Source organism: Alosa alosa, chromosome 4 (assembly GCF_017589495.1).
Source record: "Alosa alosa isolate M-15738 ecotype Scorff River chromosome 4, AALO_Geno_1.1, whole genome shotgun sequence".
Classification (NCBI taxonomy): domain Eukaryota; kingdom Metazoa; phylum Chordata; class Actinopteri; order Clupeiformes; family Clupeidae; genus Alosa; species Alosa alosa.
Window position 1 is genome coordinate 19,764,237 of NC_063192.1, and position 27,852 is coordinate 19,792,088.

The 27,852-nt window shown below is 46.1% G+C and overlaps 1 protein-coding gene across 1 annotated transcript in view; it reads right to left on the reverse strand.

Annotated features, from left to right (window-relative positions):
- Positions 1–1,302: 1,302 nt before the first annotated feature.
- Positions 1,303–27,852, reverse strand: part of camta1a (calmodulin binding transcription activator 1a) — a 410,932-nt gene continuing 384,382 nt past the window's right edge. The window contains 14 exon segments of the mRNA XM_048240791.1: positions 1,303–7,092; positions 8,868–8,898; positions 9,604–9,678; positions 11,572–11,771; positions 11,977–11,997; positions 12,385–12,456; positions 13,921–14,164; positions 15,123–15,301; positions 17,767–18,290; positions 19,050–19,230; positions 19,233–19,439; positions 20,258–20,336; positions 20,633–20,829; positions 21,376–21,593. Coding sequence (XP_048096748.1) covers positions 7,060–7,092; positions 8,868–8,898; positions 9,604–9,678; positions 11,572–11,771; positions 11,977–11,997; positions 12,385–12,456; positions 13,921–14,164; positions 15,123–15,301; positions 17,767–18,290; positions 19,050–19,230; positions 19,233–19,439; positions 20,258–20,336; positions 20,633–20,829; positions 21,376–21,593 — 2,261 coding nt within the window. The 3' untranslated portion in view covers positions 1,303–7,059.

A 27,852-nucleotide genomic window follows, 5' to 3' on the forward strand; every position in this document is an offset into this window, starting at 1 on the left:
GCTAAGATTCATAAACATAAGCAAATAACTTAAAAGCAGCCTACTAATGCTAAAATAAAAGGACAGTTGATTTCACAACCTCAAAATATAGTTTGACTACCATTGGTAACCATGTTATTAGTAGAGTTTTCTATGTCTTGCACTCACAGAAAACACAGTACAACTCTCAAGACAAGATCACTGAGATAATTTGTGCCCAAATTATGAAGGACAACATTTAGCAAAAATTGATCATTTCTGAAATAACTGAGATCGGAAAGACAGTGGAAGCATAGTTCACCGCAAACTAAAATTCAGTCATCTTCTGTTCACCCTCCCTGACTCACTGAAGCTTGTGGAACCCTGCATCTGACAAAAGGGTAGATTTCCTCAGTTATTTCCTCTCCTGTTTATTGAATCTATATCTGTTACAATGGATGCCATAACTCAACCATTAGTCCACATCAGAGACTTTGATTCTCATTAGTCATATCGCTCATGCAATCAGACGCCAACTTCACTAAGAGGAGAAGCGATCGGACTTACCTTTGTGCAAAGCAGTACAGGCAGGTAGGTGACCAACGCAGAGGTAGAAGGGAAGTCTGGGCATTCCTGGCATTCCTTCGCAGCCTTATATGCCCACGCTGTCGCCAGCGTCCAATCCCCTGGGCCCAGAAACCCTATTATTGGCCCGATAAATCAGCAGGTGATTCAGCTCATCAGTGGCCTCCCTCTGTTCCGCCTTCTGCACTGACCATCAATATGGACAGCCTCACCGGCAGCCCCGCATAAGAAAAGATGCCCATGCAGCAGGGACGTCAGGACGTCATCAAGGCATACGACTGTAAGGTATAGTCTAGTCTAACCGTTAGGGAGGCTATGGACCGTGACGCTTGACAATATTGGAGCTACCTTCCATCATCAGAGCATAAAGTAGAGTTCTGACCCATAGCAAGGTGACTTATAAGTAGAATAAAGAGACTTTGTGAGTGTTCTAGTAATTGATTTACAACTTTCGACAGAATTTACGGGAATGCTCAGTGACAGTAAAGACCCTCTTTGGACACTTAGCCACTGAGGTGTGACATTATTTGATTTGATTTCAATTCTGGAAAATCTATTATTACGCCATTCAGATGACGGTGATGTCTGCAGCTTTTGCTGTGAGTGTATGTGTGTGTGTGAGTGCGTTTGTGTGAGAGAGAGAGAGTGGGAGTGTGTGTGTATGTGTATTTATATGTACTGTACTGGTACTATATCACCAGTAGGGGCAGAATAGAACTGAAGGACAGACCACACTGCATGATACTGCATTAATCTTTCTTCATTTTTGTATTTTTTTATTATTTTACAGCAGAAAGAATATAAAGCATTCAGAAAACATCTTTCATATTTTTAAGGGCAATTCAAAATGTTTTGCATGGCTTCAGCAGCTGAATTCTTTTTTTTCTTTTTAAACATATCCATTGTTTCAGTGACGCGTTAACATGCACAATTACAAAAATAAAACTTATAAACCAGAGAGGAGGGAGTAAAAGAGAGAAAAAAAAGCAAAAACACACATTAGGAGAACGAAAAAACAAACAGTGAAACGAAGACTGGGAGGAAAAGGAAGAGGGCTACATAACAAGGGGAGGCAGAGAGAGAGAGAGAGAGAAGGAAAGAAAGAGAAAGAGAGGGAGAGAGCAAGAAGATGAGAGGAAAAGAGATCTAACACTAGTCATCTTACATGCAAAATGTTGGAGGCCCCACTGCCTGGTACAAAAGCAGGGCTGGGTAGTCTTTTTCTGGGTGTTTCTTGTTTTTTTTTTTTTTTTCTTTCTGAAGATGATGAAACGTGCAGCTCGGTAAAGGGTGTCATATAATCGCTGTCCATAAACTACTGAGTACTAATCCTGCAATACTGGCATTTGCATAAGAGTAGGTCAACTATACGGGTGTCCAATTGGTTGGTTTTGTAAGGATTAACAGGTCTCCAGTTCATAAGAAAATGTTTATTGCTCTGTGTCCATGAGTGGAAAACGTTGTGTGAGAGCTAAAGTTGCGTGTTTTTGTTGAGCGTTTCTCTGGCCTGTGTTACTGATGTGCCTGTGCACGTGTAAACCACGGGTGCGTTCCAGGACCAAGAGGAGGAGAGGCAGTCTGCCGAAATGGCTCTCTGCAGAGTGTCGTGAGAGTCAGTGCACGGGGTACCCGTAAGCTGACCTGCAATAGCCCACAGAGACCAACCTGAAGCCAATAACCAGGCAGATTCTGACACAAACGTGTTCACATGAAAACTGAACTTAATGTAACTACAGGAGACATGTGCGGGAGTGGGATCACAGGGGCAGCATTCAGACAGGGAGTGTTTTTAAAGCGTAATACCATTCTGCTACTCCTCTACTGCATGGCAGTGGTTGGCTACTGTGGAATACACACAGCAGAAACTGCAGCATATCCATATCTCACTGATCAGTAGATACTTGTAGATATTTGATGGTTATGATAAAAAAAAAAGACAATTTGTTGAGAAGGAACATATTTCGCAGAATGGGGGGTCACAATGTGACAAAACCTCCATTGTCATTTGGCCCTCATAGTGGGGCAGGATCAAACAGCCCAATTATAATTGAAAAAAGCCTTACCAGCCTGATAAAACATGGCTGAGTGAATGGCTTCATTAACACATCACCCAATTCCTGGCATTACATGTTGTGTGCCTTGTTTAAGAGGAGAGAGGTCTCATTCTTGGTCTTGTAGTTGTATTGCAGATCAGCCCATTTTGGATAGAGAAAAAAACGTGAGCGAGGAAAGCGAAGAGAAAAAAAAAGGAAACGGCTAAATTACTTTTTTTGTTTCACAGTCACGGTTGTTTTCTTCTCGAGACACACAGGCTCATTTCGTAGCAGGGGAACACTGCTCAAGGAGGGACCGCCAATCTGACTATCCTGCTGAGGGTGTCCTCGGCAACAGGCTACTTCCCCTGTGACCTGCCCCACTTCCCCCTCCTCATTTTGGCACCCTGAGTAGAAGAAAAAAACACCAGTGGGAGGCTAGCAGCTCCCTAAGCTACGATGAGACTAGTGTGTATGTGTGTGTGTGAGGTTTCTCCTTGTCTGTCTGTACTGGGTAAGACCAAGCCTCTGCTGTCATACACACATTGATATGCAGACAGGGAGAGTGTATTCTGTGGACTGTGAGATTCCTCGGACAACTGAAACTAGGCCTACATCAGTGTTCACCTACTTTGAAATGAAACATAAAACAATTATTGAACAAAGGTCATGTGTGAATACTTGTCGGGTGCTAAGTGTTTTGACATTTTAGTTTAGTATTTTTTTTCTCCGTTTTCTTGTTTTAGGATTCTCCTCTGCCCTCCCTCTTCGAAAAAAGTTCTGCGACACGTGAGACCAACGTCCGGCGCTTTACAGAACACCACGTCTTGAACAAGTCTACCAGCTACCGATTCTACAAAAATAAGCATGCTTCGGGTGTGCACTTTGACCACCCAGGTTTCTATGTACCATGCAAGCATAATAAGACCTTCTCAAGGTGCCATAGCAGTGCGATAGCTGACGTCCTAAACCTCTACTGGAGTGATGAATGCAAGGCAAGAGTAATGGACTGATGAGATCTGTCTGTCGTGGGTATTCTTTTAAGCTGGTGGCACAGATAGGACATCACGTCCTAAAGCACTGGCAAACTATTGGCATTTCAGAGTGTTGGCATAGACCCTGGAGCCAGTGAAAACAAGGGAAGCATAAAAACACACAAAGGTTTTCTTGTTGTCAATGAGAGTGTGGGCTGAGGATTGTGGGAGGTTGTGGGAGGAAGGTTTGTGACCTCTACTTATGACCATCTACCACCTGTGTGTATGTGTGTGTGTGCATGTGTTTCTCTCTGTGTGTGTGTGTGTATGTGTGTGTGTTTGTGTGTGTGTGTGTTTGGGTGTGTGTGTGTGTGTGTGTGTGTGTGTGTGGGACGCATGCTAACTAAAGCTTGCCACAGTCGAGATGCAGGTTGATTAGGCACTTCCCACTTAATCACTCCAAACCAAAAGTGTACATAGAAAGGAACAGAATGCAAAAAGTAAACAGAGTTCCTTACATCTGGATGTTAAAAAAAAAACAAATAAATCACAACAAATAAAATATTGCATAATGGCAAAACTGACATACAACCAATACAAAGAGCATTGAGAATACAGGATAGTCTTTGCCATACATTCCACACAAATACAACTCAAACCCTAGGAAATGCCATAACTGCAGGCATGGCCCTCGACATTCTCACGAACAGCATCTTTGCATTCAGAGAAAGCCACAGTGCTCCCCCATCAAAAGCTGTTGCAACACTAAGTGAAACCCACAGGAGTGGCATAATTGCCAAACAATTGCTAAACAAACATGTGTTTGGTTGAAAACAAATAATAACAATAGTAGCTGGCTTCTCTGTGATGCCACATTTATATTTGTTAGCACCTAGGTACAGTATGTTCACACCTCTTTTTATTGTTTCTACAAGTTTGTGCCAGACTACTGCTTTTGTTCCTAGTGTTTCGTGTTACTGTTGCTGTTTGTGTGGTGGACAGGGAACACCATTTAGATGGTTTCCTTGATCATCCGTAACCTCTGGCATACAGTAAAGCAGTTTTTCCTGTGACACCATAACACTTAGCCAGCTGATATGTACGTAAAGTCCCATTCAGACAGAAAAGAATAGCTTATTTAGCCAAGAAGGCCTGGAGCTTTCTGGTTACAAGGTAGCCATTTTACCAGTTGTCATGGGAGCCAATCGTTCCCTTCCCTTACAGATGATGTCACAGATGTGGTTTTGTCTAGGCTCTGTGCCTTACAGTGAGTGCTAGCCAATAGCAAAGCAGTTTGGATGTTGCCAAAGATGTTAAAATAGGGACAAGTGAGAGACTTGAACTTTGCTTTAGAGAAAAATTATCTCGCTGTGAAGTGAAACTCTTTCTGTAGACATTCGAATTGTGATGTGTTGACTTTTATGCAAATTGTATTTTGTTGTTTGATTATCAGTTAAGCAAAGAGTAACTTAATTATGTTGTTAAGCAATATAGCATTCACATTACTTGGCACCATTGGCAAAAGATTCTTGGTAGCCCCAAAACAATATGGATATAAACAAAAAATGTAAACAGAACCTTTAACCTTAAGATCATTTTGCTGATTTTCTCCTAACTCTAAATACAGTATTTTTAATCATTAGTTTTTTTTTTCGCAATAAGGTCATGCTTTAGCAAAATGTTCTTCACAAGAACATTCAAAATAAAATAAAATACTCTTATAGTGAAATAGTCTGAATCATTTTACAGAGCATAGCCACTAATGCTTTTAGTCCATTTGTGTACCTTTGTTCATGTCTTCATGCACGTTTCTCAGTTTATCCCAGATATTTACACTATGTACAAACAATACAACCATACTTCTTAGGCATTCAAAGAAAACTATACAAATATTCAGTTTATGTTGCTTACGGTACCTGTTTTTGTCCCCATTTTAATGAATAAAATAATATATTTCTAAAATACAATCCCATTCGGATAAATGTTTTTTTTTTCTTTGCGAACCTGCAGCCTTCCATATGTACACAAACCACTCAATTGTCAAAAATATGGATTTGTCTAACGACTATTGAGGGACTAGCTCAGGGACCCCTCAGAGAATCTCTAAGACATCAAGGCAATGTGTGTGATCTTTCACTTCACAAAATACCTCAACGGTCCGTGAAGTTCAAACCATTTCACATGAATAAACCAATAAATAACATACAATGGTGCAATTGGTTTACTGTCAGGAGATAAAACCGAAGGACATAAAGACCAAATTGAAATAACACGTGGTTCATTATGTCAACACCTTAATAACTTTAATGACCAAACTCTATGAACTGTGGGGGAGGTGTGTTGGGCTTACTGACTCCAGGCCAAATGAGAGTTCCATGACAGGAAACACCCAGTTAAAAAATGACTAAAGACAACGAAGACCACATTTCAAGCATGCCACAGACAGCACAGACCTGAGAGCATGCAGCCTCCTCCGGCCTCGCGGGTTTCTGTGTCCCGTTGCTCATGATGAGCTACGATGCACACACACACACACACACACACGTTGCAGACCAGCACTAATATTGACTTTTAATTAAGACGGTCGTGGTGTTGATTCAAGCAACGGAACAAAGGAAAAAACAAGACAAATGAAAATGTGCATATCCCTCCCCAAGTTATTATAAATATTTAACACTTCATATTTTATAAGTCAGTTAAAATAAACACTTTAGTCCAATTTGATTCCCCTCCAATTCTTGTCAAAGACAGCAAAATAAGATTTGCGTTGACTTTGCCCACACCTCTCCAACGTTCATGGGAAGTTTTGATCCCTCTTAACAAAGGACTGGCTAGATATTTATTTCATGAAGATGATGCCAGATTGGTACGTTGTTTGTTTCTTTCGGTGTGTATACAAGTGGTTTATGAATTACCAACAATGTTTGGTTCTTTTTGTTTTGCCTCCGACATGATCAGTAAGTCACATAAAAACATGACACACATATAGAGCCTGGTTTCTCTCCGTTCCCCGGATGACTCCATAGCTTGTCATGGCTCGTTGTCTTCTTCTCTTTGTCCACTTTGTGTGATCCTCATGATGTTAAGGGTCCTTTCTAGTATCCTTATTTTTTTTTCCACTATTCATGCTTCCAAAAAAATAATTCAAAACAAATGAGAAATCAATCCATGAAAAAAAGTGCAAACAATGCCATGAAGCGAATGTCCTTCCTCTTACAAGTCTCCCCTTTACAGAGTTTTTTGTTGAAGTCATAAAAGTGGCCTTTTTCCCTCATAAAGAAAGACAGAGGAGATATGAAAAACTGCTGTTTTACATGTACACGCAGAAGTAGAATCAATAGTACCGTAGTAGTAATAGTTACAGTGTTCTCAATTAATTTTCATATCTTTTTTCATTTTCTTTTTTTTTTCTTCTGTTGTAAAACATCTCTGGTTCAAACGGAAAAACAGAAAGACGAGGAGATCTGGACGAATGATGTCACATGGTGAGGGGGCTCTTCTGCAGGTTCTCATGTTCCCTGGTTCTTCTCAATTCTTTCACTCTGGAGAGGACGAGAGAGAGAGAGAGAACAACACACAGACACAGAATGTTTGAGAAACACAAGCTTAGGCCACTCATCAACAAACAGTTACTTTACGTACAACACTTCAACCCCTTCAACCCCTCAACTGTCATGGCTCCCATCCCCTTCAATCCAATTCCTCAATCCGAACACTCAACAAGAGAAAGTACACATTCAGTTACAGAGATAAACCAACCAAAGTTTTGTTTTTCTTTTGTAGGGGCATCATCTCCTACCATGTCAAGGCTGGATGTAAAAGATATTATATATTATTATAACTTTATGTAATCACCTTTCATATCTGAATCCAAACTCTAAATGCATTATCAAAACAACATAATGTGTGAAAGTTATGATTGAATCGTTAATGAAAATGATATTGGCCTGATCCTCCATATTGGCCAGGGATGCGGTACTTTTTCTGTAAAGGAGAGAATAGGTTTTCCAGCCCATCAGCTTCTGTTAAAATGGCCTTCTTTTTAAGAGGCATCTACCGCTGAAGTTTATATGGAAATGGAGACTTTCATTTCACTTATGAACTGACAGAATGATGTTTTGTGAATTGGCCTATATAAGTTTAATTCTTTTTTTTTTCAACGTGCCATTTCTCTCGGTTCCCCTGAGTCTTCAGAATCTAGTCTAATGGGAAAAATACAGGTACTTTTTGTTCTCTCTCCTCTTTTAATCTTATAAGGATGTTTTAAAGAGTCAATAAGATAGGATGACAAGAAATCATCCTGTATGTCAGATAAAACTAATTCTCTACAGATCCCAGAGAGGATGAAGTCTTTACCATTTTCACAGGAAATGTGCAATAATGTGCTACTGTGGGTTTAAACATGTGGTAATCCATGACCTTCTGCCATCTGTATTTTATTCTGTCTTGTAGAATAAAACATAATTTCTGCCTTTCAGACTTCGGGGGATTCCAGATTAGCCCCCACCTCAACACATTCCCACAACACTCATCAGAACCACACCAGCGACACAGTCGCCCTTGGAGACCACATCCATTCCACACAGGAAGTGACATCATTCTGAGCATGCCTACAGGTCAAGAAAGCAAGGCCCATTTGTCGTCACCAGGCATGCAAACATGGCTACGTCGTCATGGCTACCTCTTAATTCTCTAACATCTTCATGATGGCACAACAAACAAAAAAAGAAGGAAAAAAAGAGAAAATAAAGCAGGAGAAAAAAACTCAAAAATGAAAAGATGACAAACAAAAGAAAGTCATTTCCATAAAGAGAGAGAGATAGAGAGGTAGAGAGATAGATAGAGAGAGAGAGAGAGAGAAAGAGGGGTTTGTTTAGTGTTGTGGTGTACATTGTCATTCATGAGCAGTGGTTAGTCAAAGAGAGGTCGAAGGTCGAGCTACGATACATCTGCTCTTCAACTGAGAGCCACAGTTCACCTGTGCTTTCCAGGGGGGCAGCTGACATGCAAGCAGGCAACAGGCAACAGTGATGGAGGAGAAAGGAACAGAGAGAGAGAAAGAAGGGATAAAAGAGAGGAGAGAGATGACCAAAGTGTAAAGGGGGACTCTCAAGGTAACCATACAATTTTAGAAAGACTGAGCGAGAGAGAGAGAGAGAGAGAGAGAGAGAGAAAGAGAGAGAGAGAAAGGGAGAGAGGAGAAAGAGAGAGAGAGAAAGAAGTAGAACGAGGGAAGGAGGGGGGAAGAGAGAGAAAAGAAGAGAGAGAGAGAGTCAGAGAGAAAAGCACAAACTTGTGTTGCTCAGGCTGCACTCACCCGCTTGAACAGTCTATGGTCCATCAAAGGGCTTTGCATTAACAGCAAAACAACAACCAGACAGCTATTAGCACACAGTAGGACCGTGAGGGGGGGTGGGGTGGGGTGGGGTGATACAGTGGGGGAGGAGAAGGAGGAGGAGGGGGCGTCCTGCAAAGATGTGTACAAATCCCCTGACCCCCAAACGTCCCCAAATAACAACTCCTAAAGCACAATAACCCTTGACCCCACTTTACCAGGCTCCCACGAGTTCAAAAGGTCAGTCTCCTGTCCACAGCAGAGGATAGGTAAATGTGACCATCTTCAATGTGAGATCTTAGTGTTCATCTCTGGACTCCTTAATGCTCTGTACTACTGCGCTTGGCCTCTCTTAACTGCTGTGGTCAGATTAGTGTTGTGGGTCTGCGCATCTTGATCTGCACAGTGGTGCGCAGTTCAGATAACTCACATGCGCCTTACACGCCCTGATTTATTGAGGCCACTGGGGGAATAAATGCCCGCTACTGTTCAGTGTGTGTGTGTGTGTGTGTGTGTGTGTGTGTGTGTGCTTCAGTGTATATGGGAGTGTAACGTATGAGTATACATGCATGTTAGTGTAATTATCTACACACATGCCCTATGCATTTATCTATGTTTCTATTGTATGTGCGTTTTCACTACATAAAGAGGGGAGAGAGCCAGTGCTGGTGCAGGTACTGTATAGGCCAGCAGAGGGCGCTGTGGTTGTGGTGATTACCTGTGGCGACAGCGGCGAAGGAACCTCATAATCTTGCGGGCGGCCTGGTCCTGCCTCTTGGTGAGCAGACTGCTTCTGGAAGACACAGGAGCAAGAGCATTACCGTCATGGTGAGCGTCTGCAGACTAATCATCTATAGGAACCAAACACTGCCAGTAATGCCCAACAATGCAGCGAAAACACTTAGCACGCCAATAGTTGGCAGGAGCTTTTACCAAATGCAATGTATCACATAGCCAGCACGGACATTACTGTAAGTCAAACAGCGATATCATCGCAATCGCTCAGACCCAGAGTACAGCTCTCCTCCTCCAGCTGAGCTACTGAGCCAGACATACATTTACATTTATTAATTTAGCTAACGCTTTTTCCAAAGCCACTTCCATATGCCAGTTCTATTAGAAGGGCCTTGTTACACTGTCCCCGGAGCAAGACAGGGTTAAGTGTCTTGCTCAAGGGCACAACGGTGGAAGCCAGGAATTGAACCCACAACCTTTCAGGCTACTGCATGCTAGCCCAGCTCCTTAACCACTACGCTACCACCGCCCCAATTAGACTACACTGTCTACAATCAGACTAGGCTCTGGACTCTGTGCCTTGGCTCTTCCATGTGTGGTGGCCACGTGGGGTTCAGTATGGGCCTCTGTTCATGGTCATTATAGTCACTTTATTATACGGCTCTTCACAATGCAAGTAGAATGCTCCATTGACTTGAATGGGATTTCCGAAAGTTCTAGCGGTCATTATTTCTTGGGAAAGGACCTCTGAAAACAAGAATGACCGCTGTCAATGGCAACGGAGTTTGGCGCTTTGGAATTTCATTCAAAAGTGAAAGCAGACGGTTGATCAGCTGTGTTATAAAGAATGTTTGATTCAAGTTCAGCGTGTGTTGCGAACTATTTGTTTCTCAGCAAAAGCCACGACGAAACGGTAACAAATAAGTGTAAAGAGACATATCGTGGAGTTTATTTTTTTCATTTTGGCAAGTAGTCAGATAATAAAGCGGGATATGTATAGAACGCCCGGTCATTATGGGAAAAAAAGTCCCTTCAGGGCGAACAAGACCCTCCGCTGGCGTGTCGGGTCCGTTTCGCCCTGTCGGGACTTATTTTCCCCATAATGACCGGGCGTTCTATACATTATCCCTTACGGAATGATATTTAATGGTCAGATTATGCAGATTCTTTGCATTGGTCCCCCTCAGGGAAAAAAGTTAATGTATCACTCAAGTTGAGCTGCAGTATTGTTTTAAATGGCCAGTTCAAGTATAGTAAAAATATAACATACCAGTACCAATATATCAATATACCAATATACCATACTAACACACTAAATCATACAGTAGTGTAATACACTAGAACTCTATAATGTCATGGTGTTCTGTGTTGCGTGGTGCAGTAGTGTAATACACTAGAACTTTACAATGTCATGGTGTTCTGTGTTGCGTGGTGCAGTAGTGTAATACACTAGAACTCTATAATGTCATGGTGTTCTGTGTTGCGCGTGGTGCAGTAGTGTAATACACTAGAACTCTATAATGTCATGGTGTTCTGTGTTTAGGCGTGGTGCAGTAGTGTAATACACTAGAACTCTATAATGTCATGGTGTTCTGTGTTTAGTGGTGCAGTAGTGTAATACACTAGGAAGAACTCTATAATGTCATGGTGTTCTGTGTTACGTGGTGCAGTAGTGTAATACACTAGAACTCTATAATGTCATGGTGTTCTGTGTTGCGTGGTGCAGTAGTGTAATACACTAGAACTCTATAATGTCATGGTGTTCTGTGTTGCGTGGTGCAGTAGTGTAATACACTAGAACTCTATAATGTCATGGTGTTCTGTGTTGCGTGGTGCAGTAGTGTAATACACTAGAACTCTATAATGTCATGGTGTTCTGTGTTGCGTGGTGCAGTAGTGTAATACACTAAAACTCTATAATGTCATGGTGTCCGGTGCTGCATGGCCGTACCTGAGTTTGTGCTGCACCAGGGCGGCAGAGGCAGTCCGGCGGTGTGGCCGCAGGCGGCCGAACTCCTTGTAGCTGCGGTAGTATTGCTGGATCAGCATAGCTGCCCGCCGGCTCTGCTGGAACTTCTTCTGCTCGTGGTAGCTGCGGAACTTACTCTGGATTAGGATGGCGGCCTGCGTCATCTTCTTATAAAGTGCATACTGGAGGGAGGGAGGGGGGAGTGAGAGAAGAACGGGGGTTAAAGGAAGAGTTAAGAGAAAGAAAGAGAAAGAGAGAAAGAAAGAGGGGGGCGAGCGAAAAATATATATATTTCTAATATCAGCACAGGAATGTCAAATGATATATATATAGTCTTGTTAACTTTAGGAGTGATTCATGTGGACAGACAATAGGAAGAGAAGTTACCTTCAAGGCTATCCATGTTAGCTTGTAAAGGAAAAAGATGAGATGTGAGACAGAGAGTCACTGAGAAAGACAACTGTTTGAAATACACTGCAGGAGTGAACCCTCAAAGGAAGCCCTTTAGGCATTGTAAGCCTTCTCTCTAAGCAGGAATATGGAGGCTCAATGAAACTTTTATGACTTGAATTCTTCAACAGCTGAGCTCATGAGGTTAGTGATCGGTGGTGCTACTACGGGCAAGCTTAAGAGAGCGGATAAGTTCAACCTGTTGAAATGAGTATAAGTGAGACTTCTAGGACTAGTCTCTTATGGTCAATGCCCGTATTCTAATCTTACAAGTGGACATGGGCAACTACCTGAGTGGGGTATGAGGGGTCTGTGAAGGTCAGGAGATGGGGGAGGTGGACATACCTGTTTATACTTTCTGTAACAGCGCTGAACGACGGCAGCGGCTACGTCCTGTTGCTCTCGCAGCGGTCGGCCCTGCAGGAGAGGAGCAGAGGGGTCAGAGGTCAGTGTTGGGGAGGAGCGGTTCGCTCGGCGGCCAGCCGTCTCGGTGGGTCCTCCCGGCCGGACGCCATCACCGCTCCAGCAGCCCACTCCCAGGAGCAGCTGAGAGTGAGTCCTCTGACGAGAGAGAGGATGAGGGAGAGAGGGAATACATGAGAGAGAGAGAGAGAAATAGGGAGGGAGAGAGAGAGAGAGAAAGAAAGAGAAATGGGTGCGATGAAAGGGGTCAAACAGACAGATGGGAGGGACATTTAGAGTTACACATAAACAGAGGAGAGAGTTAGGATATGTGTGAAAGAGAGAGAGAGAATTAGACAGACCTAGGGAAAGACACCGATACAGGAAGAGAACAACAGAAAAGGAGAGAAAGGGAAGGAAAGAGAGACAGACAGAGAGAGAAAGGCAGAAAGAAAGAGAGGAAGAGAGAGGGGACGAGAGGAAGAGAAAGAGAGAGAGAAAGGTAGAGAGAGAGGGAAAAAGAGAGAGGGAGAAAGAAAAAGAGAGAGAGGAAGAGAGAGAGAGAAAGAGAGCGAGCTAGACAGAGAGGAGTGCCAGCATTCCCGCTCCGATTCACCTGGCAGAGCTGGAGAACAGATGCCTGGAAAGGACAGGGAACAGTTTGAGATGTGGAAAGTCATTACGCACAGCCGCAGGGGGGAGCAAGGGAGAGAGAGAGGGAGAGGGAGGAGAGGAGGAGGACAGGAGGAGGAGGGAGCAGCAGCGTCCATCCGCACAGCCTGCAGCACTGAGGACTGAATGGTTGGGGTACAGGGAGGAGAGGAGGAGAGGAGGAGAGGAGAGGAGAGGAGGAGAGAGCAGTGCATTCGTTCTCTGTAAGCCAGGCCATGCACTGCTCAAGCTACCAGCAACCTTTCCCATGCGTAAGCCACAGGGACTGGAAGGAACTGAATGTGTGTGTCTGTGTGTGTGTGTGTGTGTGTGTGTGTGTGTGTGTGTGTGTGTGTGTGTGTGTGTGTGTGTGTGTGAGTGTGTGAGTGTGTGTGTGTGTGAGTGTGTGAGTGTGTGTGTGTGTGTGTTTGAACATGTTTGTGAGTGTGTGTGTGTGTGTATGTAGATTACTGCCCATCAATTTCACATCAAAAAAACTGTCAAAAAAAAAATACACACTTGGAGAGGCTGTGCTGGTGACTCAAACACCACTGATCCTCAATCAAACTCCATGTCTTCTCATTGACAGATCTGTCGAACCAGCACCACCTCACACACAACCAACCAACCAACCAACCAGCCAACCTGACCCCTACAACACCAACACCAACACAACAGCACACAAAACATCTACACTACAGCACAACAACACTACACACACAAAACTCCCTGTGGGCCCCCCTAGCAAGTGTGTGTTAAAACACAACGTCTCATCGAGAGCTCTCGCCTCACATGTCACTGTTGCTGTACCTGAGACCGGGCCTGTACCTTGCACTTGCGGAAGGCGGTCTGCACCAGCCGGGCGGCCTCGTACAGCTCCCTCTGCTCGGGGTCGGACAGCGTGAGCTGGGCCAGGTCCCGCTCAACCTTGCTGTTGGACGCGCTCAGGAACTCGCTCCACTCGGCCGGGGAGGGCAGGCCGGGCTTGTCCAGCGGCCCCTCGCGGAGAGGCGACCCGCCGGGGCTCAGGCCGGGGTTGGACGAGGGGGTCAGGGGCTCGCTGTACAGGGACCTGCAGGACGGGGTAAAGATGAGGACAGCTGGGTTAAAAAAGAAGCATTAAAAGTCTTTAAAAGGCACGCACATCCAAGTAGCCTAAACTTAGGGTGCTGGACCAAAGCAAGAGTCGCAGCAATAACAACTAAAAAGTCCCCACACCAGTAGCTCCTGAGCAAAGATTTAATTACGCGGTGCTTAGTAAAGTTCGGATTTGCTATTTTTTGCCGTTATTGCTAAAAAAGAAGCATTCACAAGACTTTGAATTGTCAGTTCTAACTGAACGAGGATCCAACTTTGTTCAAACAGCCTCCAGGCTTTCCATGTTGCTTGATGTCCCTGTTGTGTGCAAACATATACCCACATAGGTAGGACTTCAACCGAGGTTAACTGAGGTGTAATGGAGGTTTCATTGCAGCTCATTTTCATTCTACATTTGTTATATAAGAAATGGCGATATCCAGACAGTTTATGGAGATCTGGAGAGCCCCCATGTATCCCTTGTTGCTGTTCTTGATCTTATATCCTTTGCACAGGCCACACAGACCTCTGAAGTTCTCCTACAAAAAGGACCCAAAATCTGCCATCTTTGCCTATATAATGAAATTCGGGGACCATCTTTGCCCATATGAGGAGATCCGGAGACCATCTTTGCCCATATAAGGAGATCCAGGGACCCTCTTTGCCCATAGGAGATCCGGATCTCCTTATATGGGAAAAGATGGCAGGATTGGGTCCTTTTTGTAGGCGAACTTCAGAGGTCTATAGACAAACACTTGGTGCCATCAAAAGATTTCTTAAAAAATCAGTTATTCTCCTTCTCTCATTTCTGCTGTAAAGACTTATGGAACGGAACATTACTCTCTCCATCTTTCTTCTCATCACTAAACCCCAGACAGAACCCATGATGTGTCATAATAGCCTCAGCCCCAGACTGAGACAGCGCCCCCATATGGTGTGTGAGAGAATCTCACCGGAGATGGATGATGCTGGGGAGGTGTTCGGCGTCGCCCAGGTAACTGGCAAGCCAGCTCATGGTGTTGTTGACGCCAGCACTGTCAAGGGGCGCAGGCTCCACGGCAGCAAAGTTCTCCTGCTTGATGCGCTCGGGCGTAGCCTCGATGATGTGCTCAGCCAAGGTCATCATGTTCACCTGAGGGGAGGGGTTGGGATTTACATGCGCTCTTATTAAGACAAATGTCTCATGCATGTCAATGAGGGCCTGGACAAACTGCAATGCTAATCACAGACAGTTTGACTTAATGCCTGAAGGACAGCACACAGTTAAAACACATAACCTTTCATTATGGCACACACACACACAAACACACACACACACACACACACACACATTACACACACACACACATTACACACACACACACACACACACACACACACACACACACATGCAGTTTCTTGGTGTTTAGATATCTGAAAATGAGATTTGAGAAAAAGGCCGCTTGTTAAGCTGTGTGCTGCAAAGATCCCAGTGTTTACCAGAGTTGATCACACACCATACAATGCATATTAACACAGGAGCACTGAGCAAACATGACACACACATGTACACATACAAACCCAAGTGTGGACATACACACACGCACACACACACACACACACACACACAAACACTCACACACACAAACATATCTGAGTGCCAGGCATGCGCTCCTCTCCTGACGGCGCTGCTCTATTTGCGTGTGTGACAGAGACGAATGGATCGGCGAGTGGCTCTTGGCCGGCCGAGTGGATCAATCGCTAGAGTTTATTATGTGGTGATGGAGGTCCAGCCTGCCTGCCCGCCTCAAAGTCCGCCTCAGAGAGAGAGAGAGGTGGGAAAGAGAGAGAGAGGTAGGAAAGAGAGAGAGAGGTAGGAAAGAGAGAAAGAGCGAGAGGTGGGAAAGAGAAAGAGAGAGAGAGAGAGAGAAAGAAAGAGAGAGAGAGAGAGAGAGAGAGAGAGAGAGAGAGAGAGAAAGCGAGAGAGGCCTTTGCCCACTCACACATCAAACAGACATCCTCTCTTTACCCTGCGAGGCAGGCAGGGCGGGCAGGGCGAGCAGGCGAGCGACCAGCGGCTGACCAACCCTTTGGCTGGCAAAGGAGCAGGAGCGTCCGGCGCGTGCCAGCTACCTGACGAATGGCCACTCGATGCCCTTTTGATTTTCTACACTTGAGAGTTTGTTTTGTAATCTGGACGCTATTTAGAGGCACTTACATCATGGAGAGTGTGAGTGTGTGAGTGTGTGTGGAAGTGGCCAGAGATCAAACGGCGGGGAGGAGAGAGGAGTGTGTGACGTACAGCAGAGCTCTCGTGTGTGTGTGTGTGTGTGTGTGTGTGTGTGTGTGTGTGTGTGTGTGTCTGTGCTTGCAGTCAGCCTGCTTAGATGTGGCATGGGCGCATTGTCGCCGCAGGAACAAATCACAGCACTAACGCACCACATCATGCCTGTAGACCTACATAATATATATAGTCCTTTAGTGGATGCTTGTGCTATGTGGAATCACTTAAAACTAGACCAATGTCTACCCTGCAGTGCATTTAAACTTGGCCTGTGATAATGATAAGTGTACTGAAAAGTGTACATCAGGAAGCTGTGTAACTATATAAAGTAGAACAGAGTGTGGAAGTGTGTGAGAGTGTGAACAAGTGACATTAAGTGAAAGAAAGAATGACAGCGTGACTGTCCATCCATGAGTGAGGGAATGAGGAGGTGTGTGACTAACTTCAGGGAAAGATGAGAGAGTGCCAGGACAAGTGGACAGTCTTATTTTTATCCCACATTTTGGCATGAAGGTATTGACCATGGCTCACGTTGTGAGGACGGGTTGGTGCAACATACCAGGGGAAGTTAAAAAAATAAAATAATTAAAGCTTATCAAAGATGTCTTTTTCAAAGGCATTGCCCAGTTTATCCATTCCTTCAACCACATTCAGTCAGGAAGAGCCTGGCATGGAGAGACTGTGTTTGTATGCCATGTGAATGCATTACAGTGATTACAGGCAAAATAACCGCTGGAAACTTGAGACATCGAGCAAATCACAAGCTGTGTGTACGCAGCTTTACTGAGGCTGGTGTGTGTGTGATGGTCTGAGGCTGGTGTGTGTGTGTAATGATCTTAGGCTGGTGTGTGTGTGTGTGTGGTGAAGCTGGTGTGTGTGTGTGTGTGTGGGCTGGTCTATGGCTGGTGTGTGTGTTTAAAGGTGAGGCTGTTTATGTGTCATGGTCTGAGAGTGGTGCGTGTGTGTGCTGGTTTGAGGCTGGTGTGTATGTGTTATGGTCTGAGACTGGTGTGTGTGTGTGTGTGTGATGGTTTGAGGCAGGTGTGTGTGTGACGGTCTGAGGCTGGTGTATGTGCGTATGTGCTGGTCTGAGGCTGGTGTGTGTGTGTGTGTGTGTGTGTGTGTGTGGTATGGTCTGTAATGGTCTGAGGCTGGTGTGTATGTGTGTGTGTGTGTGTGTGTGTGTGTGCCGTGTGTGTGTGTGTGTGTGTGTGTGTGAGTATTTGTAATGGTCTGAGGCTGGTGTGTGTGTGTATGTATACATATGTGGCCTGAGGCTGGTGTGAGTGTGAGTGTGAGTGTGTGCTGGTCATGGCCGTGGCTCCCAGCCTCACCTGCAGGTCGTCCATGTGTGTGAGGCAGTCCTGGTTCTCCAGATCCTCCCTGTAGCTTAGCAGCTCCGTGTCCACCATCTCCCTCTCCGTCATCATTAGCATGCTGAGGGGCTCACGCTGCCTCAGTCTCCCCGCCAGCTTCTCCTTCCCCAGGCTCCCACCACCTCCTCCGCCTCCTCCACCTCCTCCACCCTTCCTCCCAGAATACACCTCCCTCGAGCTCCACTTGGTCCCCGCTGCCCGGAACGGACCACCTCCACCACCACCGACTCCACCTCCGCTGGCTGCCCCGTCCTCGAGGCCCTTGTCTGGGCTGAGAGGCTGGGGCGAGAGGGTCTTGGGGTTGGAGGAGAGCTTGTGGAGCTGCTGCTGCTCCAGGCTGAGGGGGACGGACATGGCCTTGTCGGGTCTCGTGTGGGCCCCTGTGGCCTCAGGGTTGGGCTTGTGTTTCTTGGCCAGGGGCAGGTCCCGCTGACACTCACTGCTGTAGTAGTGGGAGGGCTCTGACCTCGGCCTCCTCAGGTCTGAGGGAGAGTGGACAGACATGGGAGCTGCATTTAATGAAAGTTGTAGAGTACTGTAATATCGTGGCTGCTTACCAACCTTATGTGCTCCCATTTAAACCTTAAAAGATGTGAGTTTTTGAACATTCTAACAAAAGATTCCATTCCACAACAATTCAAGGTTCTAAAATTCCATGTTGAATTCAAGGAACCCAGATATTCTTTCGAACGTTCATTTTCCAACATTCCCAAGGGTTAATTTGTAGACCACATTTAAAAAAAAAAAAAAATGTTTTTTTTACTAACCATGATAACAATTTGACCTAACCTATAAAACATCAAGCCCTGTGAAATCTGAACACTAAACCTAGGGTTCATGTGACTCCCATGCTGCAGAAACCATGCAATGAGAGCAGGCAGTGTTAGCAATATTTATTGATACGTGGCACAGTGAAAAGTAGCAGAAATCAGTTGAGAAAGTTGTAGCATCTATAAAAACATGACAGAGGTTGACTTTAAATGTGAGTTTGATTTTTAGAAGTTTTATGGAAACAGTATCACTTTAAATGAACTGATTTGTCTGTGTACTGACCACCGGTGCTTGCATATAGCATAGTGTTGCATGACATTACATTTTGATATTATTATTATTATTATTATTATTATTATTGTGCTGTGTCACAACGGTTAAGTGCAGTCTCTTTACACCAGCCTGACCCATGCCTTAATCCACAAGAACGTGTTTTCAGTTTCAAACACAAAACGCAGACCAGCTCTCACCGGAGGTCACGCTGCTGGCTGTGCTGGTGGTGGTGGTGCCCGAACCACTCCTCTGCCCACTGGGGGCCATCACTGCGTCCGCGGCCCAGTTGACCATCCAGCCGCTGCCGTCGGAGGTGGGTGCGTCGTGGCCGGAGCCGGGGCCTGGTCCGGGGGAGAAGCCCAGGCGGGAGCTGGGTGGTGGGGAGGCGGTGGAGGGGGCAGGGAGGCGGGCGTCTGCTGCTCCTCCCGCTGCAGTTGCTCCAGGCACTCGGCCAGCTTGGTGTGGCCGCGAGAGCGGGCGATGGACAGCGGCAGCCGGCCCAGAGAGTCGGGGATGGCCAGCGCCCGGCGGTCCCACTTGTACAGGACCACGGCGGCTTCCAGGTGACCCAGCGCACAGGCCCACATCTGCACAAGGACCAGGAGACGGGGAGGGGGGGGGTAGACAGAGAGAAAGGGATAGAGAGAGATAGAGAGAAATAACAACAGAGAAGTCACACATACGTATAAAAATGTCCACTAGGATGGGTGCTAGATAAAATAACATGTAGAAACAATGAAAAATCGCTAAATCCACAAATCAAGTAGCTCCCGTGAAACTGGCAAATAAAATAATTTCACAGAAGCTATTTGGTGTATGGATCTATCAGATTTTAATGTTGAATACAGAGAGAGAAAAAACATCAGTGAATCAGTTCATGCAGAACAACATGAATGTGGGGCAGGCAAAAGAAGATCTCCACAGCTGTAATTCAGCCATAGGCACAGAGAGAAAACATTATGTCTTAGTCTGCATCTGAATCTGACTACAGTAGATCTTGTTTGAATCTGGCAAAGGGTCGTGGTGAATTCAAATTTGACAAATAGAGGCAAATGGTAGAGGCAAACACCTTGTCTTTAAACTTTTATATTTTAAAATTTTTGTGTAAACCTTCTAAATGGCTCAATTTAAACTGCAACCCTATTTCATCATCATCCATGTTTGCACAAAAAAAAAACCAACGTCCTCAGAGCGTTAAGTGTGCATTCACAAACGCTGGAGGTGGATTCAAAACAAACGAAACACTGTTTGAAATGGTTCGTGAACATCTCTCTTTGTTCACTATTTTGAACACACCTCTGACCTATAACCTGCTCCGGCTGCTCCCATAGAGTTCACTGCTACTATCTATTTCAGTGCTGTGTGTGCAGAGTGCTAGAGAAGCATTTAAGTCCGAGTTTCTCACCAGAGGGGTGCAGGAGAAGTGATCTACGTTGAGAGGGTCGACCTCCAGCTCCAGATCAATACTGTCAGCATGCTTCGTGCTGGAGAGGGCAAAGACAACAGCGGAACATTTATACAAATAAAACCTGGACTATACACGTATAGGACTACTTATGCATCACACTAATGCATGCACTGAAAGTATTAATATTTCAGACACTGTCTAATGATATACTTACATTGTATACATGATTTATGCAATGTATAGACCACAGTGCGTGTTTATAGATTATTTTACTACACAGAGAAAGAAGGTCTATAATGTCTATAATGTGATTTAGCTACCAGTACCGCAGTATGTTTGTCATTGAGCTCCGTGTTGTGTTTTTCAACTCACCGCCACTTGATGAGGGTCTGGATGAGGGTGGCGTAGCCCTGCCCGGCGGCCAGGTGTAGCAGGGTCATTCCGCGGAAGGTCTTGGAGTGGATGAGATGCTTGGACTTGGCCCAGCAGGCGCGATTCATCATCTTCTCACACACCACCACCACGCGGCTCTCGAAGGAGCTGCCCGCCTGGCCCTGCACCGATACGCACTAACACACACACACACACACACACACACACACACACACACACACACACACAAACACACACACACACACACACACACACACACACACACACACACACACAAACACACACACAAACACACACACATACACACACATACACACACACACAAACACACACCGGATGTTAGAAACATAGTTACTAAAAGGGGATGAGTAGAGTAAAAAAGCCCTAACATCAGGTACTCAACTCTCCTTTACACAAATTGCATTTGAACACATGACATGATCACATGAACGACTAAGTCAGATGGATGATGTTTCACATTGAAAGACCTGTCATAACTATTACCAGTAATGGTAACATGACACATGAGGCTGTCACTGCATCGGAATGACTACAGACAGAAGATGACAAGTGTTATGTTGACATGATTTTGATACGGATGCCAGTCGTATGAAACACGCCTCCGGTTGAGCATGGAAGACAGTCAGGATGAATGAATCTCACTGATTGCTGTCCTTTCCATTCACCAGTGCCATGTCCTGTGCAGCAGTGGACAAACCTACCTGAGACTGCCCACTGTTTCCTCCATTGCCTCCGCCAGCGCCGCCTCCTCCTGATCCTCCACCTCCTCCTCCTCCTGCACCACCTCCTCCTACTGCGCCTCCTCCGGCTCCGGCGCCTCCCGCTCCTCCACCGCCCTGCTGCTGGTGGCCGGCCATCTCGGCCATCCTGCGCTCCATCTGCTCCAGCCGCTCCAGGATGGACATTCTGAACTGGTTATCTGGGGGACACACAAGGCAGAGCAAGACAGGAGCACACGGTCAGTTTGGGAACCACAGTCAGGAGGATCAAAAAGACAGAGTGGAAATGGAGCCAGAATCAGATTTAGACTCTGAACTGGTCATCTGCAGGGCGGACACAGGCAGGAGGACAGAAGCACAGACTGCTTCCTGATGATCAGGATCAGAACAGGAGACACAATCAGATTTAGATTCAGATACAAATTTGGATTCAGATTCAATTTCAGATTCGGTTTCAGATTTAGGTGTAGATATATTTAGATTTAATTCTAGATTTCAAATTCAGATGTAAAATGCAGATCCAATGAATAATCTTGCCTAACCTATGAAGCAAAAGGGAGATACAAATGTCACCAGATAAAACATCGTATAACACATACACTGTATATGAAATTCCCCACACAACAAAACACACACATTCAAAATCCAATGCTGAAACACAAGACCAGTCAGTAAGAGCCATGATGTTGGAATGGTCAGCGTACTGTACACACACGGTACAGCTGTCCGACTCACAGTCGGACTCGCAGATAAATTTCATTATTCTAAACGCATATGTTATTGAGGGGTTCCAAGCCAGCAGTGCCTGGTATCCCACTGAGACCCACAGCTCTGGGAGGACTCTCCTCCGGCATAAAGCCTCTTTGCCTAAACTCTACACTCATCCCTCCATGGTGCCCTGCACCTCATTGCATTGTGTTCGGTCATTAGTGGAATTGCGTGAGGAAAAGTGTGAGGGACTGGTAATGAGGACATCAATCACAATTTACTGACCATGCAACATTATGACAACAACGACGCCAGGAAAGAGAGAGAAAAAAAAATCCCTCTCGATAATTAATGAATGCTTATAGGAAAAAAACAACATCAACAGCAGCAACAGCAAGCAGCATCAGCTAATGGATGTTGAGAGTTGGGGGGGGGTGTTCACAGAAGCTCCGAGATTTACTGGGTCACAGATGCCCAGTTTTTTTTTTTTTTTTTGCGTTTGTAAGGGGGACCGTGATTCCAGCTAACCGCGGCTGGGATTATGCCCAGCGTGAAGCGCGTCTCTCGTCCCATGCGCTCCACGGAAAAGGGCAGCATCTGCTCCGCACCTGCTGAGCACGGGAGTTGCCTTCACAGCCACAGCAAGGTGTACACACAAACACTTCAGAGCACCGTGGAGTGGAGCATCTCTTCAAAATACTGTACTCAAGTTTAAGCTTCCCCTGAGGTGCAGTTGGCTCTTTTAGAAAAACATAATGTCAGTAATATTATTCATAAATGGTGACTAAATTTAACAAAACATAAACAAACAAAAGAACTAACACTGCCACTGCACCAAGACAAAAAGTAGTTTTCAACAATCCTCAGGATGCTTCCATCTTTTTTTCACTCAATCTATCATTCAAATCTCATTAAATCAAATTAAAATAAAAAACAATTAAGAAATCTATTCATGTCACCCTATAAAAATACAAATACAACTGACCTGATCTACACACAGTTGTCCATGTAATCAACCATTTAGAAGAGGCTCAGTGCTGGCACCTCCACACGAACAGGAGCGATCGACAGGGCTGCAGCTGCAGCAGAGGAGAGCAGCGTTGCCTCACAACTTTACTGTGGGAAAAAACGTCCCACTAGCTCTTTGAGCCAGACAGGCAGGCAGCCCCGACCAGACACTCTGCTTACATAACGCAGGTCTGGCGCTCCACAGGACGGACAGAACGCGAAGCCCACTATTCATATGACTTCTTCAGGACAAACATTTTAATGCACTGTCTGTGTCAGTGTCTATGTGTGTGTGTCAGTGTGTGTGTGTGTGTGCGTGTGTGTTTGTGTGTGTGTGTGTGTGTGTGTGCTGGCAGTCTGGGCAGCGCTCAACTCTCTGTGCAGTTGGACTGCCACGGAGGTGGAGCTGGCGCGACACTAATTCGGATCAACACACACACTTTGGGAACTAACGGGCAGCGACAAGCACACACGGCTCGTCCGCCCGCCTGGGCCAGCCGAACAGACAGGAAAGGAGTGTGTGTGTGTGTGTGTGTGTGTGTGTGTGTGTGTGTGTGTGTGCGTGTGTGTATGTGTGTGTGTCTATGTTCACTGGCCTCCCACCACACTGAGCTGCTGCTCCTTCTACTGCAGCTGGAAAAGGGGCAACCTGGTTAAGAGCGTGGAAGGTTGCCAGGTTGGTCAGAATCGCTCCATGGTATGACCTGCAGTGGCAGTGTCCGGCCCTGGCCTGTAACCTGACAGCTGTGCGGACGCCGAGGGGTGGCAGAGCGGTGGTCAGGCATGTGTTGGTGGGCAGAGTTAAGATGGTTCCTGCTGAGTGACCGCAGCACTGCTGGCAGAACACAGCTCAAGCAGGGGCCTGCACAAGGCCAAGGTGATGGGCTAAATTACCAGAGAGGGCACACATGGAAAGGTTTAACCCATTTCTGTATCAAAGGTGATTTTACATAAAAGGCTACAATGGCTAAACGTAAGCACTACTCTTTCACTCTTCTGAACTGTACATTCACAGTCTATTGTAAATCACACACACACAGAAGAGTGTGTCAGCCCAAAGTGCTTAAATGTAGGATGCCGACGAGTGTTGGTGTTCTGGAGCCGCCATGGCAGCCAGCCTGGGCTGAGTCTGCTGACTAGGGGGACAGTTGCACTGCAGCACGCCGAACGACTGCATTGGCTTCCCTCGCTGGGAGACCGTTTCTGTGGCAACCTGCTGCTGAGCGGTAACTAAGCGACAGGAACATGCCTCTCTGTGTGTGCATGTGTGTGTGCGTGTACTGTATGTGTATGTGCATCCATTTATGCTTGTGTGTGTGTATCTGTGCTTTTGGCTATGTGTGTGTGTGTGTTTGTGTATGCTAGTGTGTGTGTACGTGTGCGTGTGCGTGTGTGTGTGTGTGTGTGTTTCTGTGTGTCTGTGTGTAGGGCTCCTGCAACACCAGCTTAATGATAAATAGGAAAAAGTGGACGTGGAGGAAAATGGAGAGACAAGCAAACACAACAGCACACCATCACTACAGCACATCTATGGTACGGTATGGTACGTCAACCCAGTGGCAGGCTTGTTTTTTTAATCAGTTTAGTGATGCTCACTGAACACCAGCGCCCCCCTTAAGGAAGAAGTCTAGAACACGAGGGGTTGCCATGACATTTACAAAATGCTGAGAACTAGACTCGATGCACGTAGATAATGTCACGAGCGCCTCAGCCATGAGCCACCACTTAGAGGTCACCGGGCTGTCATTGTGGAGCTTACGCGGGGAAAAGCAGAGGTTGGTAAACTGCAGCAGCAATCATGTCTGCTTTACACACAAGACATCAGCAATTACTACAATGACCTTTATGTGTGGAGTTGTGTTTATATGGAGTTGTGTTTATAAAAAAAAGAAAAGAAATGCCAAGGGCATAAAGTCACGATGTTTCGGCTGTCATTGTCACTGTTGCCCCTCTTTCTCTCTCTCGCTCTCTCTTTCTCTCGCTCTTTCAAGCTGTAATTGCCCTACGAGGCCTGTTCATGGAAGGTCTGAAATTGCCTGGTGTACAACAGCACTTGTGGGTGGTGGTTGATTGGATGTTTTTGTTGTTATTGTTGTGTGATTGTTTTTTTTGTTGTGTGTGTGTGTGTGTGTGTGTGTGTGTGTTTGTGTGTGTGTGTGTGTGCATGTGTGTGTGTGTGTGCATGCGTGTGTGTGTGAGTACATGTGTGTGTGTGGCCAAGAGGGAGACAGAGCGATAAAGAGAGACAGACTGACAGACAGACAGAACAGAAGAACCGCAGCAGAAGTAAAGAGGCTCCCCGGCTCACAGAAGCCAGTCTGCACAGGGGTAAGGGGAAGGCTGCGGGGTCAGAACACTACAACCTGTCTAGGTACCACACTCCACTACAGACTGTCAGTGTGGCCGAAAGAGGTAGAGAAAGGCAGAGAGAGAGAGAAAGAGAGAGAGAGAGAAAGGAAGCATTTAAGGGAGACTATGACAGGAAGAGAGATGGAGAAAGAGAGAGAGACAGAGAACATTTAAGGGAGACTATGAGAGGAGAGAGAGAGCATTTAATGGAGACTATGAGAGGAGGAGAGATAGAGAGAGAGAGAACATTTAATGGAGACTATGAGGAGGAGAGAGAGAGAGAGAGCATTTAAGGGAGACTATGAGAGGAGGAGAGAGATAGAGAGAGCATTTAATGGAGACTATGAGAGGTGGAGAGATAGATTGAGAGAGAGAGAGAGAGAGAGAGAGAGAGAGAGAGAGAGAGAGAGAGAGCATTTTAAGGGAGACTATGAGCGGAGGAGAGAGAGAGAGAGAGAGAGAGAGCATTTTAAGGGAGACTATGAGCGGAGGAGAGAGAGAGAGAGAACATTTAAGGGAGACTATGAGAGGAATGAGAGATAGAGAAAGAGCGAGAGAGCAAAAAGAGAGCATTGGGAGAGGGGGGAGAGACAGAGACAGAACGAGAGAGGGGGGTGTGAGAGAGAGGGTGAGAGAGAAAGATAGGGAGAGAAACAGAGAGAGAAAGAGAGAGAAAGAGAAACACAGAGAGAAAGAGAGAGTAGGAGAAACGGAGAGAGAGAGAAAGAGAGAGAGAGGGAGGCAGAGGCACTTAGCAGCAGCTTGACATGTCTTTGTTCAGACCCAATGCTGCAGTATGCTGCAGTGCAGATGATGTCATCCCCACCTGCTGCCTGCCCGCTCAAAATGCGCTGCACGTACGCTGCAGAGGGAGGAGGGGGCCCAGGGCCAAAGTGGTGGGGGAGGAGCATGGCAGGCCTCAGCCAATGGAAGCCCCACTAGCGCTGTGATGTCACCAAAAGCCCGCCCACTCCCCTCTTTACGCGCCATAATAGCCATGCTATGAGTGAGTTACTGAGTAAGTGAGTGAGTGAGTGAATGCTACAACAGACACATGCTGGAGTCACCTAGCCAAAAACACAAGCAGCCAGGCACACGCATGCCACCATGTCACTGCATAAGAACTCAACCTGGCGAATCATCCAAGTGAGCTCTAATTCAGCTGGTGCAGAGACTGGGCTCGGTATGGGTGGGTGGGTTTGATTGAATGATTTATTACCTTCCTGGTATGGGCTATGGTTGCGTTACATAACATGAACCTACACAGAGGAGACTGCACAAGTCCTGTACAGACAGTGATGTTCCTCTGGTCCACGCCAGGGCAGGCCAGGGCAGGGCATGGGATGGGATGGGAGATGAACTCAAAGAGGCAGCAGAGAAGCATGGTGGGCCACGGTCGCTCAGCCTCGTCAGCCATCGGAGTCTTTCTCTGGGTTTGACTCTTAATTTGAAGCAAATCAAACGCTTGTCCCTCAGCTGGGGGGAGCTGATCTTCTCTGTCATGTCACCGCCGTCACTCACAAACACACACACACACACACACACACACACACACACACACACACACACACACACACACACACACGTGTGTATGAGAAGGGGAAAGAGAGGGGGTTGCACAAGCCATCTGCTGCCACCCCCGTGAGGAGACGCTTCAGAAGAGAAGCAGGGACCCGGTCAAAGCCTCCCATCCCTCCCTCCAGCAGCATGTCCTTCCTCCTCTTCCTCTTCCTCTCTTTTCCCACTTCCTCTTCATCTTGCTCTGTCCTTCATCTTGCTGCTGCTGGCTACTCAGCAGGGGCCCCGGCGCCACTGCGGTGGGTCTGTGATCACGTCTCTTTAAATGTGCCAGAGTTCTGTCCAGAGCTTGGCTCTGTCGCGAGGTGGGCCCATCCGGACAGATGCGCTGGTGTCCGGTGGCTAACCCGCCACCTGCAGAGACTCAAAGTTTGAAACTTTCAAACTGGGCAAAAAGCTGGAGCAGCACAGGACAGAGCGAGGAGGAGAGGGACGAGAGGGGATGTCCTGCGGTCATTTCCCAATACCACCCCACTTCTCCCTCCCACTCACTTCCTGTCACTCATCACTGTCCTGTCTGATTCAAAGGCAAAAGCCCTACAATTCACTAACTCAGCCATTAAACTAAACAGGCACAACTAATGACACAAAGACAACATGGGCAAACAATCATACACATACAACGCTCTCTCATACACCCACAGAAATCACATAAATATACTGTATGCATACACAAACACGTGTACATATATGCTTAGAACAAACCATATATGTTTAGAACAATGCACACACACCAAGACACTCCATGCAAACACTCAGCAGTCCTGTGTTGCTCATTAAGAAAGCAGGTTAGTGGACTTCCCTGGCCAGCCTACA